The sequence below is a fragment of the Thunnus thynnus genome, chromosome 11 (assembly GCF_963924715.1).
Source record: "Thunnus thynnus chromosome 11, fThuThy2.1, whole genome shotgun sequence".
Classification (NCBI taxonomy): domain Eukaryota; kingdom Metazoa; phylum Chordata; class Actinopteri; order Scombriformes; family Scombridae; genus Thunnus; species Thunnus thynnus.
The window spans coordinates 31,764,928-31,786,879 of record NC_089527.1 but is presented as its reverse complement, the minus strand read 5'-3'; the positions used below and the strand labels follow the sequence as shown (position 1 = coordinate 31,786,879).

At 40.4% G+C, this 21,952-nt stretch overlaps 1 protein-coding gene across 1 annotated transcript; it reads right to left on the bottom strand.

The window, feature by feature from the left end:
* Window positions 1-42: 42 nt before the first annotated feature.
* Window positions 43-10,153, bottom strand: creb1b (cAMP responsive element binding protein 1b). The gene is made up of 8 exons (XM_067604473.1): window positions 9,870-10,153; window positions 7,285-7,397; window positions 6,988-7,134; window positions 6,781-6,881; window positions 6,291-6,445; window positions 5,608-5,793; window positions 5,095-5,248; window positions 43-4,722 (listed from the first exon to the last, which is right to left on the bottom strand). The coding sequence occupies exons 2-8, from the start codon at window positions 7,387-7,389 to the stop codon at window positions 4,578-4,580; spliced, it is 993 nt and encodes a 330-aa protein (XP_067460574.1). The 5' UTR covers window positions 7,390-7,397; window positions 9,870-10,153; the 3' UTR covers window positions 43-4,577.
* Window positions 10,154-21,952: the final 11,799 nt, after the last annotated feature.

The window sequence follows — 21,952 nt, the reverse complement described above, 5'->3', positions numbered from 1 at the left end:
ATCGTTATGTATGATGAGTAATTAACAATAAAACCACATAAAAAATCTTCAAGAGCAGTTTATTTTGACATAGCAAGTGTTTACAAAAGAGTGATGTAATGTCAGAGTTACAGCACTTCCAATTAATGAGCTGGTTTTGTTTTATATGATGACAAAGTTGAAACAAACAGTATATAACGCATCATATGGTGACCTTGTCTCTACAAGATACTAGATACAAGATACAATACATGGCATCTTAAATTGATAACTTGTAAAAGTGGCAATATAGAAACTCATCACATGAAAAGTTAGAAAAAGGTTATTATTGTCCTAGAAATTCTATATGTATTTTTTTACACACATGAATATCAATCTGGTTCATGCACGAATGAGGCCTGTGGGTATAAACTATTCTGGCACAGAGATGAAAACACTGTTGGTATTGTTGGTAAGATATTGTGTAATCACATCACATAGTTGAGCTCACTATATCAAATCAACATAAATTACTTTTTTCAGCACCAGTACAGTATGTGTAAGTTACAAGAGGTGGAATCCCCCCCCCCAAAAAAAAATACTAAATAGTTTTCATTTTGATAACTTGGGTATCATAATGGCACCGGTATGTAAAAGTTTTGAGTGCTACTCAGCCCTACAAACATTCTTCAACCCCTGATTACTCAGTTATTCCCAAGTAGTGATTCTGTCAGATTTACTGTTTCCTCTCCTCTGTTACCTTTCTACAGATGTCTCTGAAGCACACAGTAAGAGGACAGCAAATCAGGGATGACATGTACAGTACATGTTAATGTGTTGTGGGTCAATATGAGACCATTAATTCAAAGCTGTCTAACGTATGAGGTGCAATTTCTTAAGCCTGTTCAACCATATCAACCGTTTAGTCCTGCACACTTTACAAATACATACAGTATGTATACTGTACAATATCAAACATCTGTAAACAAAACATAAAACCAACAGAGCTACCATGTACTGATGTCTTCTAAAAGTAATAAGAAAGAAACAGAACACATCTTTAAACAATCTCAGTTGTTTCTGGAAAGATGTTTACAGGGCTAAAAATCACATCTAGAATGAACAGTCATTTTAAGAAACCCACTCTGATTGTTAGCACCACCATTAGTGTCTCCAAACCCCTCACATTTCCTCTCAGCTCTTGACTCAGCCACTCAAATGTATTTGTCAACCACAGAAATTGAATTTCAGACAATATAATCATAACTCAAGGTCCATTTACTAGCTTCCAGAGCTTTCAGCCAAACAAACCAAAGACCATCTTTGGACAACGTTACAAACAAACAACTGTTATCACGTAACTTAAGTTCCATACTTTGGTCAGGTGATGACGGTTGAAAGATCTGTAAAAAGCTAGTAAGTGGACCTTGAGTAAAGAGTGTTTTGCTATAAGTACTATTTCTAACATCAAGAATGAAGTAACCTGGATATATCTCAGGTTGAGCTGGAGGAAAGCTTAGGGATTTGGAGTTACCATGACAAAATCACAGTGTATCTTTTACAACAAAAATATCAAAAAAAAATTTGTTTAGGGAGGATTCAGGTTAGATTTTCCAGTTGAAATGAACAGATAATTGAGTTGAGGATTCACTGACATGTATCTTACTCATGGAACCAATAAAAAAAAAGTACCGTAAACAGTTAAAATACAATAAAACAAACATAAAAAGGGCTCCAGTTGAAAGTTATATTGTGCTTTCATTTGATGCTCAGGTCTACAAGATAAAAAACTGAAAAACATCTGTAGCTGACTCTGAAACCACCGATGGTTGGCTGCATCGGTGGCACAATCTATTTTTCAGCCGTTTTGGAATAAACTAAATAGTTCAATAATAATAACTGATAGATGCTGTGGACCCCAGCTGCTCTCAAACAGACTCACTCTTCTCCACAAACAAACACTTTCCATTCTAAACAGAGTACAGCACTCCAAAGTATTACATCTCCAACAAAGGCCTCTTGTCGTACACTTAGCTGCCATGATTGTGGTAGGCCTGCTGGATCACATGAATACACACATACATTGTCTTCTATTATACATTGATGTATGTTACAAATATGCAGACCTGGTTTCATACAAGCCATAAGAACATTTTTTTTCATATCAAATAAACAAGAAATACATGATGTCTACACATGCTGTAGAGTCTATGTACAGTAATATAAAAAATAAACAGACTAATACATACATGTACTGTATCTTCTCCAAAACCAAGCACAGTCCCACAGAGTCACGTCTTTTCAAAAGAACATGGATTATTAGTGTTAAACTCACGCTAGCTCACATTTTTCCACTCCATATTCTACCACCAGTTACCACACGTCCACAATGTTAAGACAGACTGCAATATTGTAAAACACTGATAAATGAAATTTCATGGAAAAATGACAACTTTGATCATGGTGGTTATTTCTTTGACAACATACTGTCTTTTTTTTTTTTACTGTGGCAACATGAGATGATGTTTGACCTCAAATTTAACTGTAGTTGGGTTTGAAGAACATCTCGGTCTTTAGTGTTAGAATTACTCAACAATTTTTTCTGTACAACCCAGATCCAATGACCCTTTTAGGCATCACACAGACAACATTTTAATCACTCGGTGAACTGCTGATATCTGTGGACACAACCAGCAACACCAGCAATTAGTTTTATACAAACCACCAGTTTCACCAAATTATCTAAACCATGAAAGTGAAAACATCTGGATGTCTGTTAAAATTGTGCTTCGCTTTAAAAAACTACTTGTGTGCATATCTGCAGCAAGTTAAACCTGGATGGAGTTCTGCAAAGTGCCCCCCCCCTCCCCCACAACATACAGGTTGTGTAATATATAATGCACAAATAATTTAATTTAGATAATATGGCTGCTTGTGTTGCTGCCCTCCTGGATTTTCTTTTTTTTTTTTTTACATCCACAGACCTCAGTAGTTAAGTTAGTGAATAAAATGTTACCATAATCAATAGGAAAAAACTATAAAAAATGAGAGCCCAGGTTATAAAACCAACAATGTTTTTTGAGATTTGTGCCTCAGCCTGCTAATAATCTTATTTTTATAGCAGATCTGACAACCATGTGTAGAGTAGAAGCAGAAAAACTAAATGAGTGAATTGAAAACCGTGTACAATTCATCCATTTTTTAACAGATTGGACTGTGTTGGTCCACTGTCTGCTGACATACTGTACACAGTCCCTCCGTAGGCAGTTGGTAGCATCTTTAAAAACATTTAGAAAAAATTTTTTTGTGCCCAGTTGGTTGAAGAGTCCACTATGCAAGTGGCCATATTTGTGAAAAGTTGGTTTACATCAGGATATGGATCAAGTAGTGATTCAAAGTCTTTAACTGCAACTGACTGAGCTTGCCTGATACAGTAATATCTGAGTCTCAACTGTTGTACGACTTGATTTAGGATAAAGTATAGACAGAACATACTGTAAAATGTAGCATAAAGCAGGCAAAAATATCAAATACAGTTGCTGCCGTTTCAATGTATTCAATTTCAGTCGTATTAAAAGCAAAGCTGAGTCTTGCTGTCATAGTTGTGGCTGTGTGCTGTGTAACACTGAACTCACCACCGTTGAATGCAAAGTTATACCATGACAACGAAAAATATGAATGTCTGGTTGGCTGTCCGTACAATCATGTATCATGACACCTTTAATCATTCTAAATCATTGCACAAGGTAGATTAAACTGAAGGTAACCATAGCAACAACGGCGATGCCTCAAGGACAACTTGTCGCTTGCATAGTGAACATGAATGCACCATTGGAATCCAAGGAGACTAATGAAATATGAGCCTCAGACAGCAACTATAAAGACACTTATTTGGAGGTCTAAACAGAGGTAGCATTAAAAGTTACTGTAGAATCCCAATAAAACCATTATGGAAGTTTGTTAATTTGTTGCAAAAATTAAGTAAAACTGAAACGTCCAACTGAACAAGGCCATGAAGACAAAAGGTTTTGTTGTTGAAAGAAGGTTTAAGGCTAATATTTCCTCTGTCTCATTAGACTCTGTTGTCACACGGTTTTCAGTGAAGCACTTCTGTCCACAATCTCTACAATAATGGTGATGAGTGCAATGTTATGCTAACTTATGTGTGAAGTAGCCAAAACTATGGCAATAAGATGCAGACTCTCAATTACTGGATTATAAATTACTGACCCACAGGAAGATGTAGGTGAAGCCACATGTTAACTGTTGTTGTCAAACATGCAGCTGATTTTACCATCTGAATGATGTTGCACAGGACTGTAGCTAGTGTTTTTAGACTACAACGTTTCAGTTAGCACTTAGCCAATGTCTGTCATCAGACCTGGAAGACAGTACACACTAGTGTTTGTAGTGTACTGATAATGAAGAACTGTGCATTTCAAATTCATACTGACAGTCTATTGGAGAGAAGGTAGTATAAACAGAACTGGATCAGGGCGACTTCATCAAAAAGAGCCAGCTGTGTGCAAACTGGAAGGCCAGGCAGGCAGAGTCAAACAGTCAAAGTGTTTGAAGGGACTGAAATGCTACTTGGCCCGGCTTGGTGTTCAGGACAGGAATTACTCAGATTTATGGCAGTAAAGGTCTTTAAGGGCTTTGAGTTCTTCAATTAGAGTCTTGTTTTGGTTCTCCAGGACGGCCACTCGGTTCTCCAGACACTTAACATACTCCTTCTTCTTCCTGCGACATTCACGGGCTGCCTCTCTGTAGGAACGATAAGAGACAATTTGTCTTTTTGCTTTGCTTTTTAGGTTTTAGTGGGATGTGGATGTGCATGCTGTTGGGTGTAGTAATCAAATTAGCAAGAATCATTTGATTTCATTTGTTTTAAATTAATTTACCAAGACGTTCATCACTGGAAAGCATCCAGCAAAGCTAATGCTGAGCTGGGATTCAATTTTAGTAATCCATAAAATGTGGTTTAAAAGAATCTTGCATGAGTGGAAATGTGGAGATTGGTTTTGATTAGAATGACGCTGTCTGATCTTTGTCTTGCCTGCTGGTGTGTTTTTCCACATAAAAGTTTAGGTGGGATCTTCATGGTGGCACCTGCTGTGGTTCCTCCTCTGTTCTTACCTGTTCTTCATGAGGCGGACCTCCCTTTTGCGAGTCACTTCCTCAGTGGCGCCCTGGGTGGGGAGGGCGGGGGATGAGGCCATGACCACCCCAGGGGCGATGGTGCTGGTGGGGGCTGCTCGGATCTGATAGGCCTGGACGTCACCTGAGGCAGCTGGGCAGTGTGGTTGGGAAAAAAAAAAGAGATTTAATTCTTACTTCTTGACAAAACCAGAGTTTTATTAGCTTGTTCACTGGCTGAGACGGATGAAATGTTTTTGTCTTTTAGGGAAAAAGAAGAAAATTTCAATAATTTCTGCAAGGATGCCCTAGCTTCATCCTTATTACACTCCACAGCAGAGGTTTACACACAGTGACGCTTGCATCCCCGGGATGGCGTGGAGCGAGAAAGATGAGCACAGCTGGCTCAGTTTCATCTGGTGGGGGATCCACAGTGCCAGACAAGCCCTGCTCCACAGTCTTGATGCAGGCAATATAAAAACAGCTCTGCTATCTGTGTGCATGCTCTCTCACCTTGAACTACCACCTGGTTACTGGGAACCAGTATCTGCTGTCCATCACTGGTCTGTGCGTACTGGAGGATGGTGGCTCCGGGCTGAGCAGCTGCTGCCGCATTGGTCATGGTCAGAGTCTGGAGGCCCTGGACTCCGTCTGTACCGTTGTTAGCCAGCTGGATGGCTCCGCCCTGTGTGATTGCAACTGTGTGTTCGGTGAGAGGGGACAGATGATAAGAAGGAAAAACAGGAACAAATGAGAGGAAAGGAAAAAAAGACAAGAAACACCACTAGAAATGTCTTTTGGTACAGTTATATTTAATTATGCACTTTGGGTAGGAAGCCATAGCAGGACAGAGCAGCCAAAAAGTGATCTGTTCTCCAGCTCTGCTCATCAGTCGTTCATTAAGACATTATGTTTGTCTTTCTGCTCTCAGGCCTTACATCCTGTTCAGACATCACTGCTACATGTTCCATTATATTCACCAGCGAGACATTTCAAATTGCTTTTAAATGTCCTTTAACAGACACAGTTGTAATGTTTCTTTTGTTTTTCTAAACTTCTGGTGAAACCAACACTTTTTTGGTGAATTAGCAGCCTTTTTAAGGTGTCACATAAAATAACAGCACTGAATTTCATGAGCTGTGATTTTAGTCATCATCTGTGACTTCACATTTAGCTTGTGGCAAACCGTCACCTACTGTATTGGCCGCTGCTGGTCTGGTAAATGGGTGTGGGGACAGTAACAGTGGTGATGGAGGGCGTGGCGGCGGCAGCGGATGAATCCTCCTCAGCCTTTTCCTCCTCGATACGAGGGACGGCTGGTGCGTCGGATGAAAGGTCGTTGAGGATTTTCCTGTTGAGACAAACAACGGTGGGAGTTCAGGTGCCAGTATATTTCATCACAACTGCTTGTCATATAGTCCAACAACCTTGGAATCCCCTGACCCCACACACCTGAGTGTAGGAAGGTGTGTGCAACAATTTCTGTAACTTTTTGAAACCAACAATCTGACATTGATACCAACTTAATGCAGAGGTGAAGAAGTAAGCAGGGTTTGAACTTCTTTCTCTCCTCTCAACTTCTCTTGAGATGATAAGTTTTATAATAGAAAGTTTTTATATAGTTATGGGATGTCATAACTGTGATTGTCACACGCATCATGTATGTGTTGATACAGGTGTGATTACCTGTATGAGGGGCGTCGTGACAGAATCTCCCTGCGTTTCTGAGAGTCAGTCACACTGTCTACTGACTCCTGTGAATCCTCACTCTCTGCTATGGTGGAGATCTGGAATAACAGACAAACAGATCAAAATGAACCATTTAGCTTCATGTATTTTATGTTGTGGTTGTGATTGTGTGTGTGTGTGTGTGTGTGTGTGTGTGTGTTTCACCTGTACAGCCTGGACCTGTGGGGACTGGATGACAGATGGCTGTGCAGCCTGGATGACACCATGGACCTGAACCGTCTGTCCATTGGGAAGCTGTACCAGTGTTACCGTGGGACCTGTTGCTGAAGCATGACCTGTTGTCATGGTTACCTGAAATTCAGAGGTAATGTGACGTTTCTATACTAAATTGTATTGTAAGCATCACTTTGCTGAGCATAAACACATTTCTCTACCAGATTTAAAAAACTGGAACACAGCTGTGTTATCAGCAGTGTTTATGGTGTCCACATCATCCGTTACCTGTGCCAAGGTGGCGATCTGTGCCGGGGTGATCTGCTGGTTGTCGGTCTCAGTCACAGCAGTCTCCGCCCCCTGCTGAGCCTCTGCTGCTGACTCCATCTTCATTGGCTGAGCTGAAGAGGAGGAGGAAGGAGAAGGGAAGGTCACCAAGGAGTCCTCAATAACAAAAATATTAACCAACTAACTAGCATTTCAGGGTAAAAAAAAAGCACCTTGGAGACCCAAATTTGCTTAATTAGTTGCATAAACATTCCTGGAAGATCAACACATATTTTGACTTCTTGTTAATGTGAGTGCCATGAATGTTATTACTGTTCAGGGGGGTTATATTCAGTCTAATCGGGTTTGGGTAGGGTCTTGTTGTAACACAGTGGGGGTTTGGTCAGTGAATCTATGTGTGACTAAGATTTTTTATTTGGAAAAATGAAGCAGAGGTTATCTTAACGTTCCTAGGGAACAGCAGGGTAACACTAATGATAATAATAATAATGATATGGGAATGTTCTCTTAAAAAATGTTCCCAGAATGTTCCTGCAATCTAAAATCTAATCAATCTAAAAAGTTTCTTACAATAAAAGATAAAATCTTTATCTGTTTTCCAAAGTTCTGGTCTGCGGTAAAAGAAAAGTTCATGTGAAAGTTGTTCATCCCAGCAGCATAGTCATAAAATCTGATATGACGTTATGGGTGCTGAACTTGAAAATAAATGTCTGGGAAATCAAATGGGTGCCCTCGGTAATAACATCTGCATCTGTTCTTGATTAATTATACGGTGGAACAAACTGCTCCAGGGAGACAATTTTGAGAGAGCAGAACAATTTTGATGAGATAGGAGAAAGAAAAAAAAGACCCCCCCCCCCCCCGCTGTCTGTGCTGTTCTTTTTCAACGAATCACATTTATTGTGCGAGTGATAAAGTTGTCACACGATGACTTGATGTATTGTTTATACAGAACATTTGAAGAGACTGAAGACTTTGACTTGTCATTCTTTTTGAACCATGGCGTTGTGCTGAATCCCCTGTGTGGATATTTTTAACATTCAATCTGTGTCTTAATATTTCTCTCAATCTGAAAACTGAAAAAACATATTAGTACTAAAAGTTTTAATAAAAAAAACCCCAAAACAGATTTCAGCCCATCAATCAGAGACAGAGAGAATCTGACAGCATATTATTATATTTCTCATACTGCCACAGTCTTCTTTTAACAAAAACATTGCAAAAATAAAACTCTTTTAATGACATCATCTATATAAAGTATGCTTACTCATACTAATAATCCCTCATCAGTGTTTGGATTTCTTCTGAATGAGCAACAGTTATTCCCACAGTGATAATAACATATGTTAGCAAATGAGTTCTACAAACTGTTATGCATTTTATATCATTATAAAGAGACCCATTAAAATGTTCTGCATAAATTGAGTATTACAAGGAGGCAACAAAAAGTTTAAGTAAAATAAATTGATTTGAATTAATTTAACTGACTATTTAATGGAAAGGAAATAAAAATAATAATATATTTTTTCTGTTTAATGAAAATATTTTAACTGTAATAATGATACAGTATTTTTTATTTTGCCAACTTACACATTTGTCACCTCTTGGATTCAACACTAACCAAACACCAGAAAGAAGAAACTAATTAACTATCTGAAAGACAGAGCAAACTCTATGGTAGCACATGATACTCCTGCTCTGAACCAATATACCTGCATATATCATTATTATTACTATTCTAATAAAGGAGCAGTTTTCCCTGCAGAGATGTGATCCCTGCCTGACTTCCGGCGGCACAGTGAGTGTTGTTCAGTGATCTCACACTGTGCGTAGCTTCTCTCCGCTGTATGATTGGCTTTACACATTTCTCCCTCTGCTTTTCAAAAATCACTTGGATGCTCCGTGTGTGACAGCAGAGCCACATGGCCGGGCAACGCCCCCTCAACGCACACCGGTCACATCCCAGGAGAGAAGAAACAAAAAGCCTGATCTGACAGCAGAAACAATGTGTGTGTGTGTGTGTTACATTTACAGGCCTGAGTTCATGTTTTCAACGAGCAACCAAACGCGGCGGCCTGCAATGGCCGATTTCTGTCAAGACCAACTGAAGGGAAAATAGGAAAAAGATATATATTGAGTATTCAGTGGTGATATGAGTATGTGTGGAGTAAAAAATAATGTGCGAGATCGAAAACATCTAATAACGAGGTGAAAGTTCCAGAAAAACACGAGAATATCGCGCGGTTAATGTATTCATTGCGCCGTTAAGGAAAAAACAGCGCAAACCTGCGCATAAAGCTCCGTCAGTTATAGCATCATATGACAGGTGAGCACATTAACACCACTACAGTCCTGTCACAGTTTCAGCTGTGTTTGAACACACTCAGTCTCTCCTAGCTCACTAACAGAGCCACACACTTGCTCCGTTTGTCCCAAACAGCCGCAGCCTCCCCTCCCTCCATCCTGCTACAAACACACCGCGGCGCCATGATCTCTTTGTTTCCTTCGGGCCGAACCCGACCAGACCGACACTTTCTACGGCCGCGTCCTGTCTCTCTGAGCACCGGACACTGCTCCGTCCTTACCGATACAGACTCCCTTCGTCACTCCCGGGCCTCCGGAGCTCCACTTTTATTCTGGCCGACACGTAAGAGCCCGCGTCAGGCTACACCTCCGCCGCGTCACCGGGAACAACAACACGGAGATTGGAGAAGGACGAGAAAGCAGATGGCGACAGTGGGCGGAAATGATCGAAGTACCAACGGAGAAGGGCGGAAAATACCGATGAGAAGCGGATCGGAACGACACCATCCTGCCTTGTGAAGCGTTTGGCAAAATGACAAAATTGTACAATAAACAGTTTATCAGTGGTTTTTGTGACATGAATAGCAATAATCTGTTCGATGGTCTTTAAAGATGTTTAAAGAGGTTCACCTAAACCAGAAATAAAAAATCTCTTCTCCTCAGTAAAATCTGGTTATGCAGATAGCTTAGTTTTGGTTTGAGTCTCCCATATTGGGAAATATCCACATTTAAGCCTCTCCAATACAATGGAGGTATATTGAGGTCTGATTGGAACTGTCAACTGAAGAAACAGAAAAGTCTTTAAAGTCCCCCTCCACTCAAAAATATATTTTTCTTCTTGTTCCTTCAGTTGGATGTGTGAGCTTCACTGTGCAGAATCATGTCTGTGCAGTTTGTTTTCTGCTAAAGGGGGAAAGTTTCTCTGTGCTCACCCAAAATTTGTTACCTCACCAAAAAGAGTTTAAGGCATGTACCTTTGAGCATGATACTGGGACATCACAACTAGTCATCAATTGTGGTCTAGTATTCAGCTTTATCGAGTGTGATGTGGAAACTTAAAACATCCAGTGCACATACACTGAGAATGGACTTTTCATTGAAGTAGCAGGCATCTTTTGGCCAGCAGCTCAACTTTTGACATGAACATTATTATTATTATTATATATACACATATTCAGAGATTCTGGAATTATAATGAGGGAGAAGAAGATACCATTTTATGGATTTTAATGAGGTAACTGGACTTTTGTGGAAAAAAACATATTAGACTAATTATTATTCAAAGCAGAGCATTTTATATACATCATAAGAGATGTCTGGCAGGGATCTTTAACAATTTGCAGTCTGCAAGGTCTGTGTTTTTTTCTTCAGCAGAGCAAACAGAATCAATTTTATCTCCACTGTATGGAGGCCAGTAACCTGACATGCCAGAACCATCTGAGAAGTCGTCTTTGGCAACTGTTTGGAAAAGGTCAGGCATTTTCGAAAAAAACAACAAAAAACCTGGCAGGTGATTGGATGAACCATCTGTCTATAACCATCGTCGTCTTACCTTGCGAGGCAGCTGGATTTGCGAGATCACATGAGAATCCCCATAGGGCGCTGATTGGAACCACCAGTGGTTCTGACACAAGCGCATAACTTGAAGCCTGACGAGATGGATTCTTGTGTGATCTTGTGATCTCGTGAATCCAGCTGCCTTGCAAGGTTAGGAGGCCTGTAGCCAAGCTGCAACCTCCGGGGCTGAAAAATGAAGCCAATGTGGAAGTGCCAAAAACCGGCATTCTATTTAATGGCCAGCAGGGGGCGACTCCACTGGCTGCAAAAACATGTCTGATTGTATGGAAGTCTATTAGAAAATGACCCTACTTCTCTCTTGTAAACTGCTTCCTAATGAGTTTATGATCTCAATCGCTGGTTTCAAGTCTTCTTCAATACAGCATGATGTTCATTTAGTAAATTATGGCCCCATTTAGAATAAAATAGATGATAAAGCAGCGTATGCTTTAGGGCGCGGCTACGTTGTGATTGACAAGTCACTACCACGGCAACAACGTTGCTGACGTAACATAACCATTGCGTATAGGAGTAGCTGCTATTTCATTTCAAGTTAATTGTCACATTGTGATCGCCTAAAAAAAGTCTTGTTCAGTGTTTGGTTTTAATAAAAGACCAATCAATGAGTTGGATGATCAGTTTTACCAGTGAGCACATTTTGTTTTAATGGTTTTAGGCCTGTTTTTCGCTAGCGAAAATTAGCATTAGCATTAGCATGATCACTGTTAACCATAGATTGTAAATGCACCATGACAACAGAGCTAGCAGCTAGCACTGTGGTCAGCTCCACCCTCTCGTCCAAATATGGTCACTTCTGGCTCCAAAAATCAAACATGGTGACGGCGAAATCCAAGATTGCGATGGTCAAATCGCTACACTCGAGGCTTTAAAACAGCACTTCATAAACCAATTAGTGACGTCACGGTGACTACGTCCATATTTTTTACAGTCTATGCCTGTAGCAGATCTAGAGTAGTTTACATGGGGTAGCAAGAGGTATTCACAGGGTGGCATGGGAGGGTGGTGGGTGGGTGCCCACATGGAAAACTGATTGCAACATGAAATGGTTTGTTAAACATTGTAACAGCGTGCCTGCAACTCTTTGATAAGATTGTGACTGTGTAAACTGTACAGGCAATTTCATGTGATGAATTAAAGTTAACTTGAAAAAAAGAAGGGATTAACGCTCCACCTCTGTGGTAGCAAGGAATTTAATGTTTTGGCAAATGAACATGATCTGATTATTAAATCTAGTTTGTCATACAGGAGTTCTAGTCTCTGACTTGGTTTGAGGTCATTTTTATTCAGAGAAGCACTGACTTCACCTTAAGATGTTGCACTGCTCAGTTGTTCACAGGCTGACTCACTGTGGAATATGGTTGCGTGTTTGGCGCAGTGCCGTACAGTTTTTTGGGACCAAAGTGGACATTATTAATTATGGATTTTCTTTCCATTTCGTGCTTTGGACAGCTGGAACATAGTGGTGACTGAGGCAGATATCAAAGATATGAATGCGTTGTCTAATTTGAGGTGCATGTGTAAAACAAAACCAAAAAGGTTGGTTAAATGGGGAAGAGATCAAAGAGCTGGAATTAGGACAGGCAGGCTTAAGTAAGTTCTGGGACACTGGCCAGGTGTTTCCAGTTAGTACTCAATGGCACCTCAGCTCCACCCATCCAAGGACCTGGAACACACAAACACACACCACAGGACCAAAGGGAGAGACACTGGAGCTGTCACATTTGGACAGCTGGGACATAGTGGTGACCAAGGCAGATATCGAAGCCTCTGCACATACAACATAAACTATCTGCATGGATACCAAAAAGTGTAAGTGAGAATATATGTTTTGTGATGTGAGTGGACTGAAGATTTAAAATTCTAATCATAGCATCTCACTATATAGCGATGCTACTCACATCACCTTCCCTCTGAGAGCATAGGCTGAGTGACATCTTGGGATGTCACATCTAGGCAATAAAACTTCATGAATGTATGTGGAGAAGCCCAGCTTGCAGCAGAACAGATGTCTTCCCCTCAAACACCTTTAAAAAGCACCCAAGACACAGCCATGCCCCTTGTGGAGTGCGCCTGCATCTCACTGGGCGTCCGTGCTCCCTAAAAGGTGTAAGGATGCAACCCAATGAGCAAGATGTTGTTTTGGAAATGCCTTCCCTTTAACAGGGTTAACAAAACAGTGGCCCTGGCCCATTCATCTCTCTCACTATTCCCCGGAGAGGTGGAAGACTGCTCGGCTAGTTGCCAAGCTAAACAAGCACAGCACAGGGACAAATCTTGATAGCAATGCTCTGGGTAGGCAGCAAGCTCACCTCCAGTTAGACAATTAAATCACTAGCAAGGGTCTTGCAATAGTCAGGTTGAGTGAGGTGAAGTGCAAATAGAGTGACACTCTGCGACACTCTCATTGGCCTTGCCAGGTGTTTTGAGAGAAGTTCTTGGGTTGGTCGCATGAGGACACAATTGACTGAAAGAGACCCAGCGATGGAAGTATTCAAATCAGATATAATATATTCAGATATAAATGGAAATACTCCATTACAAGTCAAAGAACTGCATTCATAGTTTTACTCATTATATTATTTTTTAAATTATTACTTGTACTATTATTATTACAGATGCATTGATATGTAATGTTAATTTTAATAATTTTTTTAATTGATTAATTATAATTTGAACAACCTGGCACTGCTTCACTGTTTATATAATAATGCATCATATTGAATCAGTTGAAATATTCTGTATCTGTAATTTTAATTTGCAAATGTAGTGGAGTAGAAATGAAAATCTCACCTCACTTCAGTAAATGAATGTAGTTACTCCTCACTGGCTGCTCCAGTGATCAGTTCATGTCAGAGAAGTTGAGGAAAAACCAGGTAAATGATTGCATGGCAATCACCAGCTTCCTTATCAGTGGTCAAATGTAGCTAAGTACAGTTACACAAGTGTTATGCTTAATTAAGCGTAACTTGTACTTTACTCAAATATTTCTATTTCTTTTGCACCTGTATGCTAGGGGTGTCTGCCCGAATACAAATACGTTATTTGGTAAAGCACAAATAGTGGATTTTTTTACGAATATTTGCTTCATAAAAATATTTTTAAAATTATTTGTTTTTGGGAAGAAAAAAACAAAACATGTCAAATACCAGCGAGCAGGTCAGTTATAGTTGTTATCTCAGTCTCTCTCCTCTGCTCCGCTGTTACGTCTATCAGCAGGTCTCAGTGAGGGGAGTCACATCAAACAGTCCTGCAGTAAATAGAAAGTTAAAGTGATCTCCACCTTGAAGAGATATAAATATACATGTTGTTGATAATACTTGACTTTGACCTTTTTAAGTAAAATTTTGAACAAAATTTTACTTAAAATGTATTTATTTATTTTGTTCTGACCCTGAATACAGTGTACCGGCTACTACACTAGAAATAGGAATTTTAAGTAGAATGCCCTTTGAGTGTTCAATGAAGAATCTTCTCTTGATTTACAGTTTACAGGCTCAATCATACAGGAACAAGCTTTGATTTCAGTAGGAAGCACAGCCCATCATTCAGGGAGATTGCAGCGGGATACTCTCAATGTGTAGAGTTCTTATTGGAATGCTCTACGTGCTCATGTTCATGGTTTAGAGGCTGCAGACATCCTGGCTCATGTTGGGGGAGAGGTGGAGTACACCCCGGACAGGTTGCCAGACACTCATTCACACCTATTTGCATGGGGAATCTAGTCATGTGGTTGAACTGTGAGAGGAAATTGGAACACCTGGAGGAAACCTATGCAGACACGGGTAGTACATGCCCAGCAGGTTAGAACCCAGGACCATCTTACTGTGTGTGAGGTGACAGTGCTAACCGCTACACCACCGTGACACCATCTGGCTCATGCACTAATATAGAGTTATTTCAATATATATATATATATATATATATATATATATATATATATATATATATTATATATATATATATATATATATATATATATATATATATAAAGAGTCTTTATTTGGTAGATATAGTGAAGTTTCCAACAGGAAATGCAGAGAGAGATCGTTAACCAGCTCTGGTCAAGTCAAATCAAGTTTTTGTCTGTATAGCCCAATATCACAAATCATGAATTTGCCTCAGGGGGGCTTTACAATCTGTACAGCAACACAACATCCTCTGTCTTTAGACCCTCGATTTGAATTAGGACAAACTCCCTAAAAAACCTTTAACAGGGTAAAAATGGAAGAAACCTCATTAGGAGCAACAGAGGAGAGATCCCTCTCCCAGACGGCCAATGGTCCAGTGAGCAGACACCTGAGATAAAAGAGAGGACAAGAAGGAGAAAATAGGGAGAAAAGAGAGAGAGAGGGGCACACAGCTGCTCATGTGCTTGTGGACAGCAAACAAACAGAAGGTTAGAGAGATGCAATCGTTGTCATAACAGTTGCAATAATTGATAGTCTGGTCAGCAGGACAGACAAGGTTTTTAAAATGAAAGCTTGATAAATTCATTATGATTCAATGGAGTCAGATTGTCTGATGTCAGCAGGGAGATTATTCCATAAAAAGCAAAGGCTCTGCTGCCTGCTGACCTTTTTTCAACTCTGGGGACACACAGCAGCCCTGTACTCTGAGAGCTAGAGATGGAGGTTTAAGGAGATCACTATACTCAACACTATTCATCTGTCCATGTGCACCACAGTGTCTGTGAACACATACATTTGTTTAAGTTGTTTTCTGGACAAATACATGTGATATCAGTCTCACTGTAACCACCAGGAGGCAGTATAACACCAATTTAATGCACACATGACTAATGAGATCTGCAGGTGTACAGAATATTCTGTGCACTGAAATACATACCATCAATAACAAACACAAAAATAGTAAGCATTAAACCCAAAGATGCAGCTGCTGAAGTGTCTCATTTATAGGGACCTCGAAGATCTTTTTAGGATGAACTCACTGATGCTTGTCTTTTGCTTTGTGATAATGATAAGGTTGAAACCTTAGTGCAATACTCCCCATCGCTCAACTGCAATGATAAGAAGACTTCACTCAGAAATATGTTTTTCTTCCTGTTCCTACAGTTGGATGTTTGAGCTTCACGTGCAGAATGTTGTACGTGCAGAGTTTTACACTGAAAAGCTGTTCTCTGTGCACATTGAAAATATGAGTTTAAGGGGGGGGTCTTTAAATTGCACTATAAACTAATGATGAGATCAATACATTTTAAAAATATATACTAATGTGCATGTAGATAGATATGTTCAAAAATAGCCAATGGTCTTTCTGACCACAGTACGAAACTCTCTCATTGAAATGTGACAATTTACCATAATGTACACAGAAGAAACAGCAATCCAAAAAATGCAACGCAAACTAAAACTGCAGCAACTGGCTAATTATGAAAGGATTTCTACAAAGAGCCTGCACTGATACTGAGAAATCAATTCATTAAGACCTGAAAATGTAGCAGCTTTTACAACTGAGATGCAAAATGTTTCCCTCTGAAGTAACGTTTTTTTTTTTTTTTTAAAGTCCATCTGCTTCTCCTTTCAAGCCTCAGACTGGAAAACATCACATATAATCTGATAATATTTTCCTATTTCTTTCATGGACCCAGAGCTTGACACAGAACAGAAAGGCAGCCTGTCTTTAACTTCCCCCCATAGTGGCGCTGTAGAGCTGTGTAAAGCCTCTGACCATGTGGTCCTTAGTGTCTGCCCCCCCACCCCCCCTCCCCAGCGACAGAGAGAAGAGAGCTGCTAGTGTGTCATCGCGCAGATATGTGGAGTTTATCAAGGCAATTCCTTTTATAATCCTCCTGATGCTCGTTGCTGGTGTTTTATCTGTTTAATAGCATTTTACTGCTACATGCCATAAAAAACACCCTTTTTATTGTGACACCAAACACATTGTTTGGGGAATTGACCCTGCCTGGGTAATGAACAGCAATGAATTTGCAGCCAGATATAAAAAAAAACCCAGGAGAGACAGGGGGTTGAGGGGAGAGACAATTTTAACCCGAAGAGGAGAGGAGGAATATTTTACAGGGGGGTGGAGGGGCTGTTCTTTATGTCCCATTAGAGGTTTCAACAATGCTGATTTTTGCTTGTTTCCTGTTTTTACAGGATAGTCATCAACCATTCGACATTCACTTAATTACATAAAACACAACTGAAGCAGTTTTTTCTGCCACTGCATAAATGCTATATTATAATTTGAAAATTCTGAATCACAGTAAGCTGTAGGAATACTGCAGTCATAGAAAGCTGAAGAAAGTTACAGATAAAAATATACTAACAGGTGACAAATTAATGGAAAAAACAGAATAAATGAGTGGAGAAACATGAGACATGCTTACATAAGGGCTCACTGAATGGTTTGACGAGTGTGAGAATAATGTGAATATACAGTGGCCCTCACAGTCATCACATCTCAACCCAACTGACTAACTATGTTAGACAGTAATCCACTACATCATCAACACTACGATTGGAGAAACAGTTCATCCCTCCAGTGTAGGTCTGGAGATTTGGTGAATCTACTGTATGACAAAGAGTACTGACACTGTTCTGGATGCACTTTCTAAAAACCCTTTTCTACTGAAGGAACGTAACAAGAAGTAGCCATTGTCTCGGGTTCTACACTTAACTTAATTTGAGCACTGCTCAAAAGACTATAGTAAATACAAGTTCCAGGTACTTTCAGGGGTTTGCTGGCAGTGCCGTTGATCATGATTGGTCAAGTAGATGTGTCGTCACCACAAGGACAACTACAACCAACACAATAATAATCACAACAATAATTACGACTGAATCTCTATTGACTGCAGAAAAATGTAGAACAATGCAACGTGTGCTACACATATCTCAGTAAGATATCCAGATTCAGATCATGTTAGTTACAGGTGTGAATGAGGAAATAGTGTCTAACATTGTTGTGACTGTTGAGTATTCAGAGTGCAGTCCTTCAACATCTCCATACTTGTTGTTATAAAGTTGCAAATATATAAAATTGAATATTGCTTTCAAAACTAGGCAGGAAGCTAACACAAGGGCAAACAGGTGAGTATTCTACTGCAAACCTAATATTTCACAACATGTTCAAGTTTTATATTTTTCATGAACAATAGTACCTCTGTGTTTGTGTTCTGCATTTTAGGCAGGCAAGTTTTTTTTTTCCCCATTTTCACCAGATTCAGACCCCTGCTGCTCAGTTTCAATAACACTCGGTGTGTTTTTGACACTTTCACAAGAAACTGTGAAAGCTACCTTTCTGGCAAGATCTTGTTTGTGTGTATAATTAGAGTGGTTCTGGAGGTATAAGCATTTTATTTGGGGTATTTTTTAGGTGTTTGTTTCAAAACAAGGGCAGAGTAGGGAAGGCTATGAAGGTAAGACTTTTAGATCTCAATAACAGACCGTATATTACACACTAAAATGGAGAAATAGTGAGATTTGGACCAATATAGGAGAGGAGGAATATGTTAGAGGGGGAGGGAAGATTGTTCTCTATGTAGAAATAAAACTGATCCTACATGCAGACACACTCACAGACACAGAAAGAGAAAGAATCAATAGAGGCATTTGGTCTATTATCATAAATACACAATGTGCGTGTGTGCGTGTGTGTGTGTGTGTGTGTGTGTGTGTGTGTGGGAAGAATGGTGTTTCTATCTCCAGATGGTTGACTGAGACTTGGCTGGTTGGTACAGAGAATCAGAGAGAAAAGCAGGCAGAAGGCGTCTTTTCTACTTGAGCTCGACTGAATGTGTGTGTGTGTGTGTGTGTGTGTGTGTGTGTGTGTGTGTGTGTGTACCATGTCTGCCAACCTGCCTGCCTGTGTGTGTGCGTGTGTGTGTGTGTGTGTGTGTGTGTGTGTGTGTGTGTTGGTGTGTACCATGTCTGCCAACCTGCCTGCCTGAGTGTGTGTGTGATTGACCTTGAGGAAGGAGGCTCAGTTGGAGGAGAGAGGGATGAACAGCCCCCCTCCTCCCCTCGCCCCCCGCTGTGCCTCCCCCCTGGGTAAAGAACGACTGGCTTCTCATCCTCCTCCTGTCCTCTCTCTTCTTCTTCTTTCTTCTTCTATCCATTTCTTTTTTCTCCCCTGCTTTTATATACTTTCCTCTCCTTTCATGTGCTCATCTATTCTTTTTTTTTCTCCTTCTTTCCTCTCCTCCCTCACTTTCTCCTCTCCTCTCCTCTTTTACCACCCCACCTTCTTTCCTCTTCTCTCCTCTCTTCCCTTCCTTCTATCTCGTTTCTTTTATAATTGTCCCCTTGTCTCCTCTCCTCCTTTCCTTTCTCCTCCACTTATTTTTCCTCTCCTCTCTTCCTCTGTTCTCTCCTCCTCCTCTGCCAGCATGCCATCTCCCTTCACATTGAATAACTGTGGACTCTCTTTCAGCAGCCAAGGTGCTCTGCATGAAAGAGGAGAGAAAAAAAAGAAAGAAACACAGACACGTCTAAAGAAAAGGAGATCAGGGAATCAAATGCCAAACTTAAAGCTCTTTGAAAAGCTTTGGAGACGGCAGAATGTCCAGGGGGTAATTTAAAAAACCTGCCACGGGGAACGGTCAAAGAGAAGCTGTGACAGTCTGTCTGCGATATGCTTCATATTCACAAAGGGTCCGAAAACAGCACTTTGATACTCTGAACAACACTTGTTGTTGAGAGTATAACACAATAACACTTGTATCAGGATGTTTCAGTCTGTTATAATGTGTGTTTTCTTTCACATGATTTGGTTTTGTTCTGTTTCCCTTTCAAATAAAGCCATGGATTTGGAGTCTCCACAATGTATTTGCTGCATCACAGTTTCTTATTCACTGGTTGAAGTGCACCTGAGTGGCCTATTTGAATCTCTTCCACTCTGGCACTCTCATCTACTCTCAAAAATAACATGGTTCAGAGCAAAAGGGATGTGAGTAGCATTTTTTTTTTTTTTACAGAGAAAAGGGGAACAACATTGAAACCATTGAACCAGTCACAATCAGTTACTGGCAAACCTTAAAAATCATTACAGATGACATGTATTGCATTTCAAGGGGCTTGACCAAGAACAAAAGCCGACTGATAAGCACTTTCTATCATGTTGTCTGTTTTTTTTTCCTTCCGTGATCAAATTTTTATTCTGTTTTGATAGTGACCATCCAGTCATACAGTATTATCTAACAACATTGTAAAAGCTTGATAGTATAACATACAGTGTTTAAACAAGTAAGTTAATTAAAAAAGAGCCATTCTCTGACATGTGCATACATTCTGCAACTGCATGAGAGGAAATTGCCAGACAGTAGATTGTGTTCATAAAACAAAAAACATTGTGGAAAGTGATATTGATCAGAAAGTGAAATCTGTTTAAATGAGACTGTCCCCCCAAGGAAAATTACACAATAAGTCATAATGTCAGATGCCCAAAAAAACACGTAGTTATGTTTGAGAGACAGATGCCATTTACTGGCTGTAGTAATTATGACCTGGAGCAGTGGCGTAATGTCATGGAGATGATGTCTATATCCTCTTCTTCTGGCTGTTCCTGTTAGGAGTCACCAGAGCATAGATCATCCATTTCCATCTCTCCCTGTCCTTAACATCTTCCTCTGTCGTGCCAACCACCTGCATGTCTCACCTCACCATATCCATAAACCTCCTCTTTGGCCTTCCTCTTTTCCTCTTGCCTGGCAGCTCCATCTTCAGCATCTTTCTCCCAATGTAACCAGCATCTCTCCTCCACACATGTCCAAACCATCTCAATCTTGCCTCTCTTGCTTTGTCTCCAAGCCATCCTACCTGAGCTGTCCCTCTAATATACTCATTCCTAATCCTGTCCATCCTCATCACTCCCAATGGAAATCTAAGCATCTTCAACTCTGAAACCTCCAGTTCTGCATTCTGTCTTTTCGTCAGTGCCACTGCCTCCAAACCATACAACATAGCGGGTCATGTTACCCTCTTGTAAACCTTCGCTTTCACGCTTGCTGGTACCCTTCTGTTGCAGATCACTCCTGAGACTCTTCTCCACACACTCCACCCTGCTTGCACTCTCTGTTCTTCACCTCTCTTTTGCACTCCCTGTTACTTTGAGCAGTTGACCCCAAGTATTTAAGCTCATCCACCTTTGCCACCTCTACTCCTTGCATCCTCGCCATTCAGCTGTCCTCCCTCCCATTCATGCACATGTATTCCATCTAGCTCCTATTGACTTTCATTCGACTTCTCTCTAGTGCATACCTCCACATCTCCTTTTCTTCAAACTGCTCCCTACTCTCGGTAGAGATCACAATGTCATCAGCGAACATCATAGACCACGGAGACTCCTGCCTGATTTCATCAAGCTGTCCATCACCATTGCAAACAAGAAAGTGCTCAGAGCTGATTCTTGATGTAAACCCACCTCCACCTTGAACCCATCTGTCACTCCAACCACACACCTCACTGCTGTCACACTGCCCTCATACATATTCTGCAGCAGTCTTACATATAGATGGTGACAAATTAAAGGAAAAACCAACATAAAGTCTCTTAGTAAGATTTTGGGCCACCATGTTCTGCCAGAACAGCTTCAATGCACCTTGGTATTAATTTTACAAGTCTCTGGAACTCTTCTGGAGGGATGAACACCATTCTTTCAAAAGATATTTCCTCATTTGATGTTTTGATGATGGTGGAGAGCGCTGTCTAAAACATTGGTCCAAAACCTCCCATAGGTGTTTAATTTGGTTGAGATCTGGTGTCTGCGAAGGCCATAGCATATGATTCACATCATTTTCATACTCGTCAAACCATTCAGTGACCCC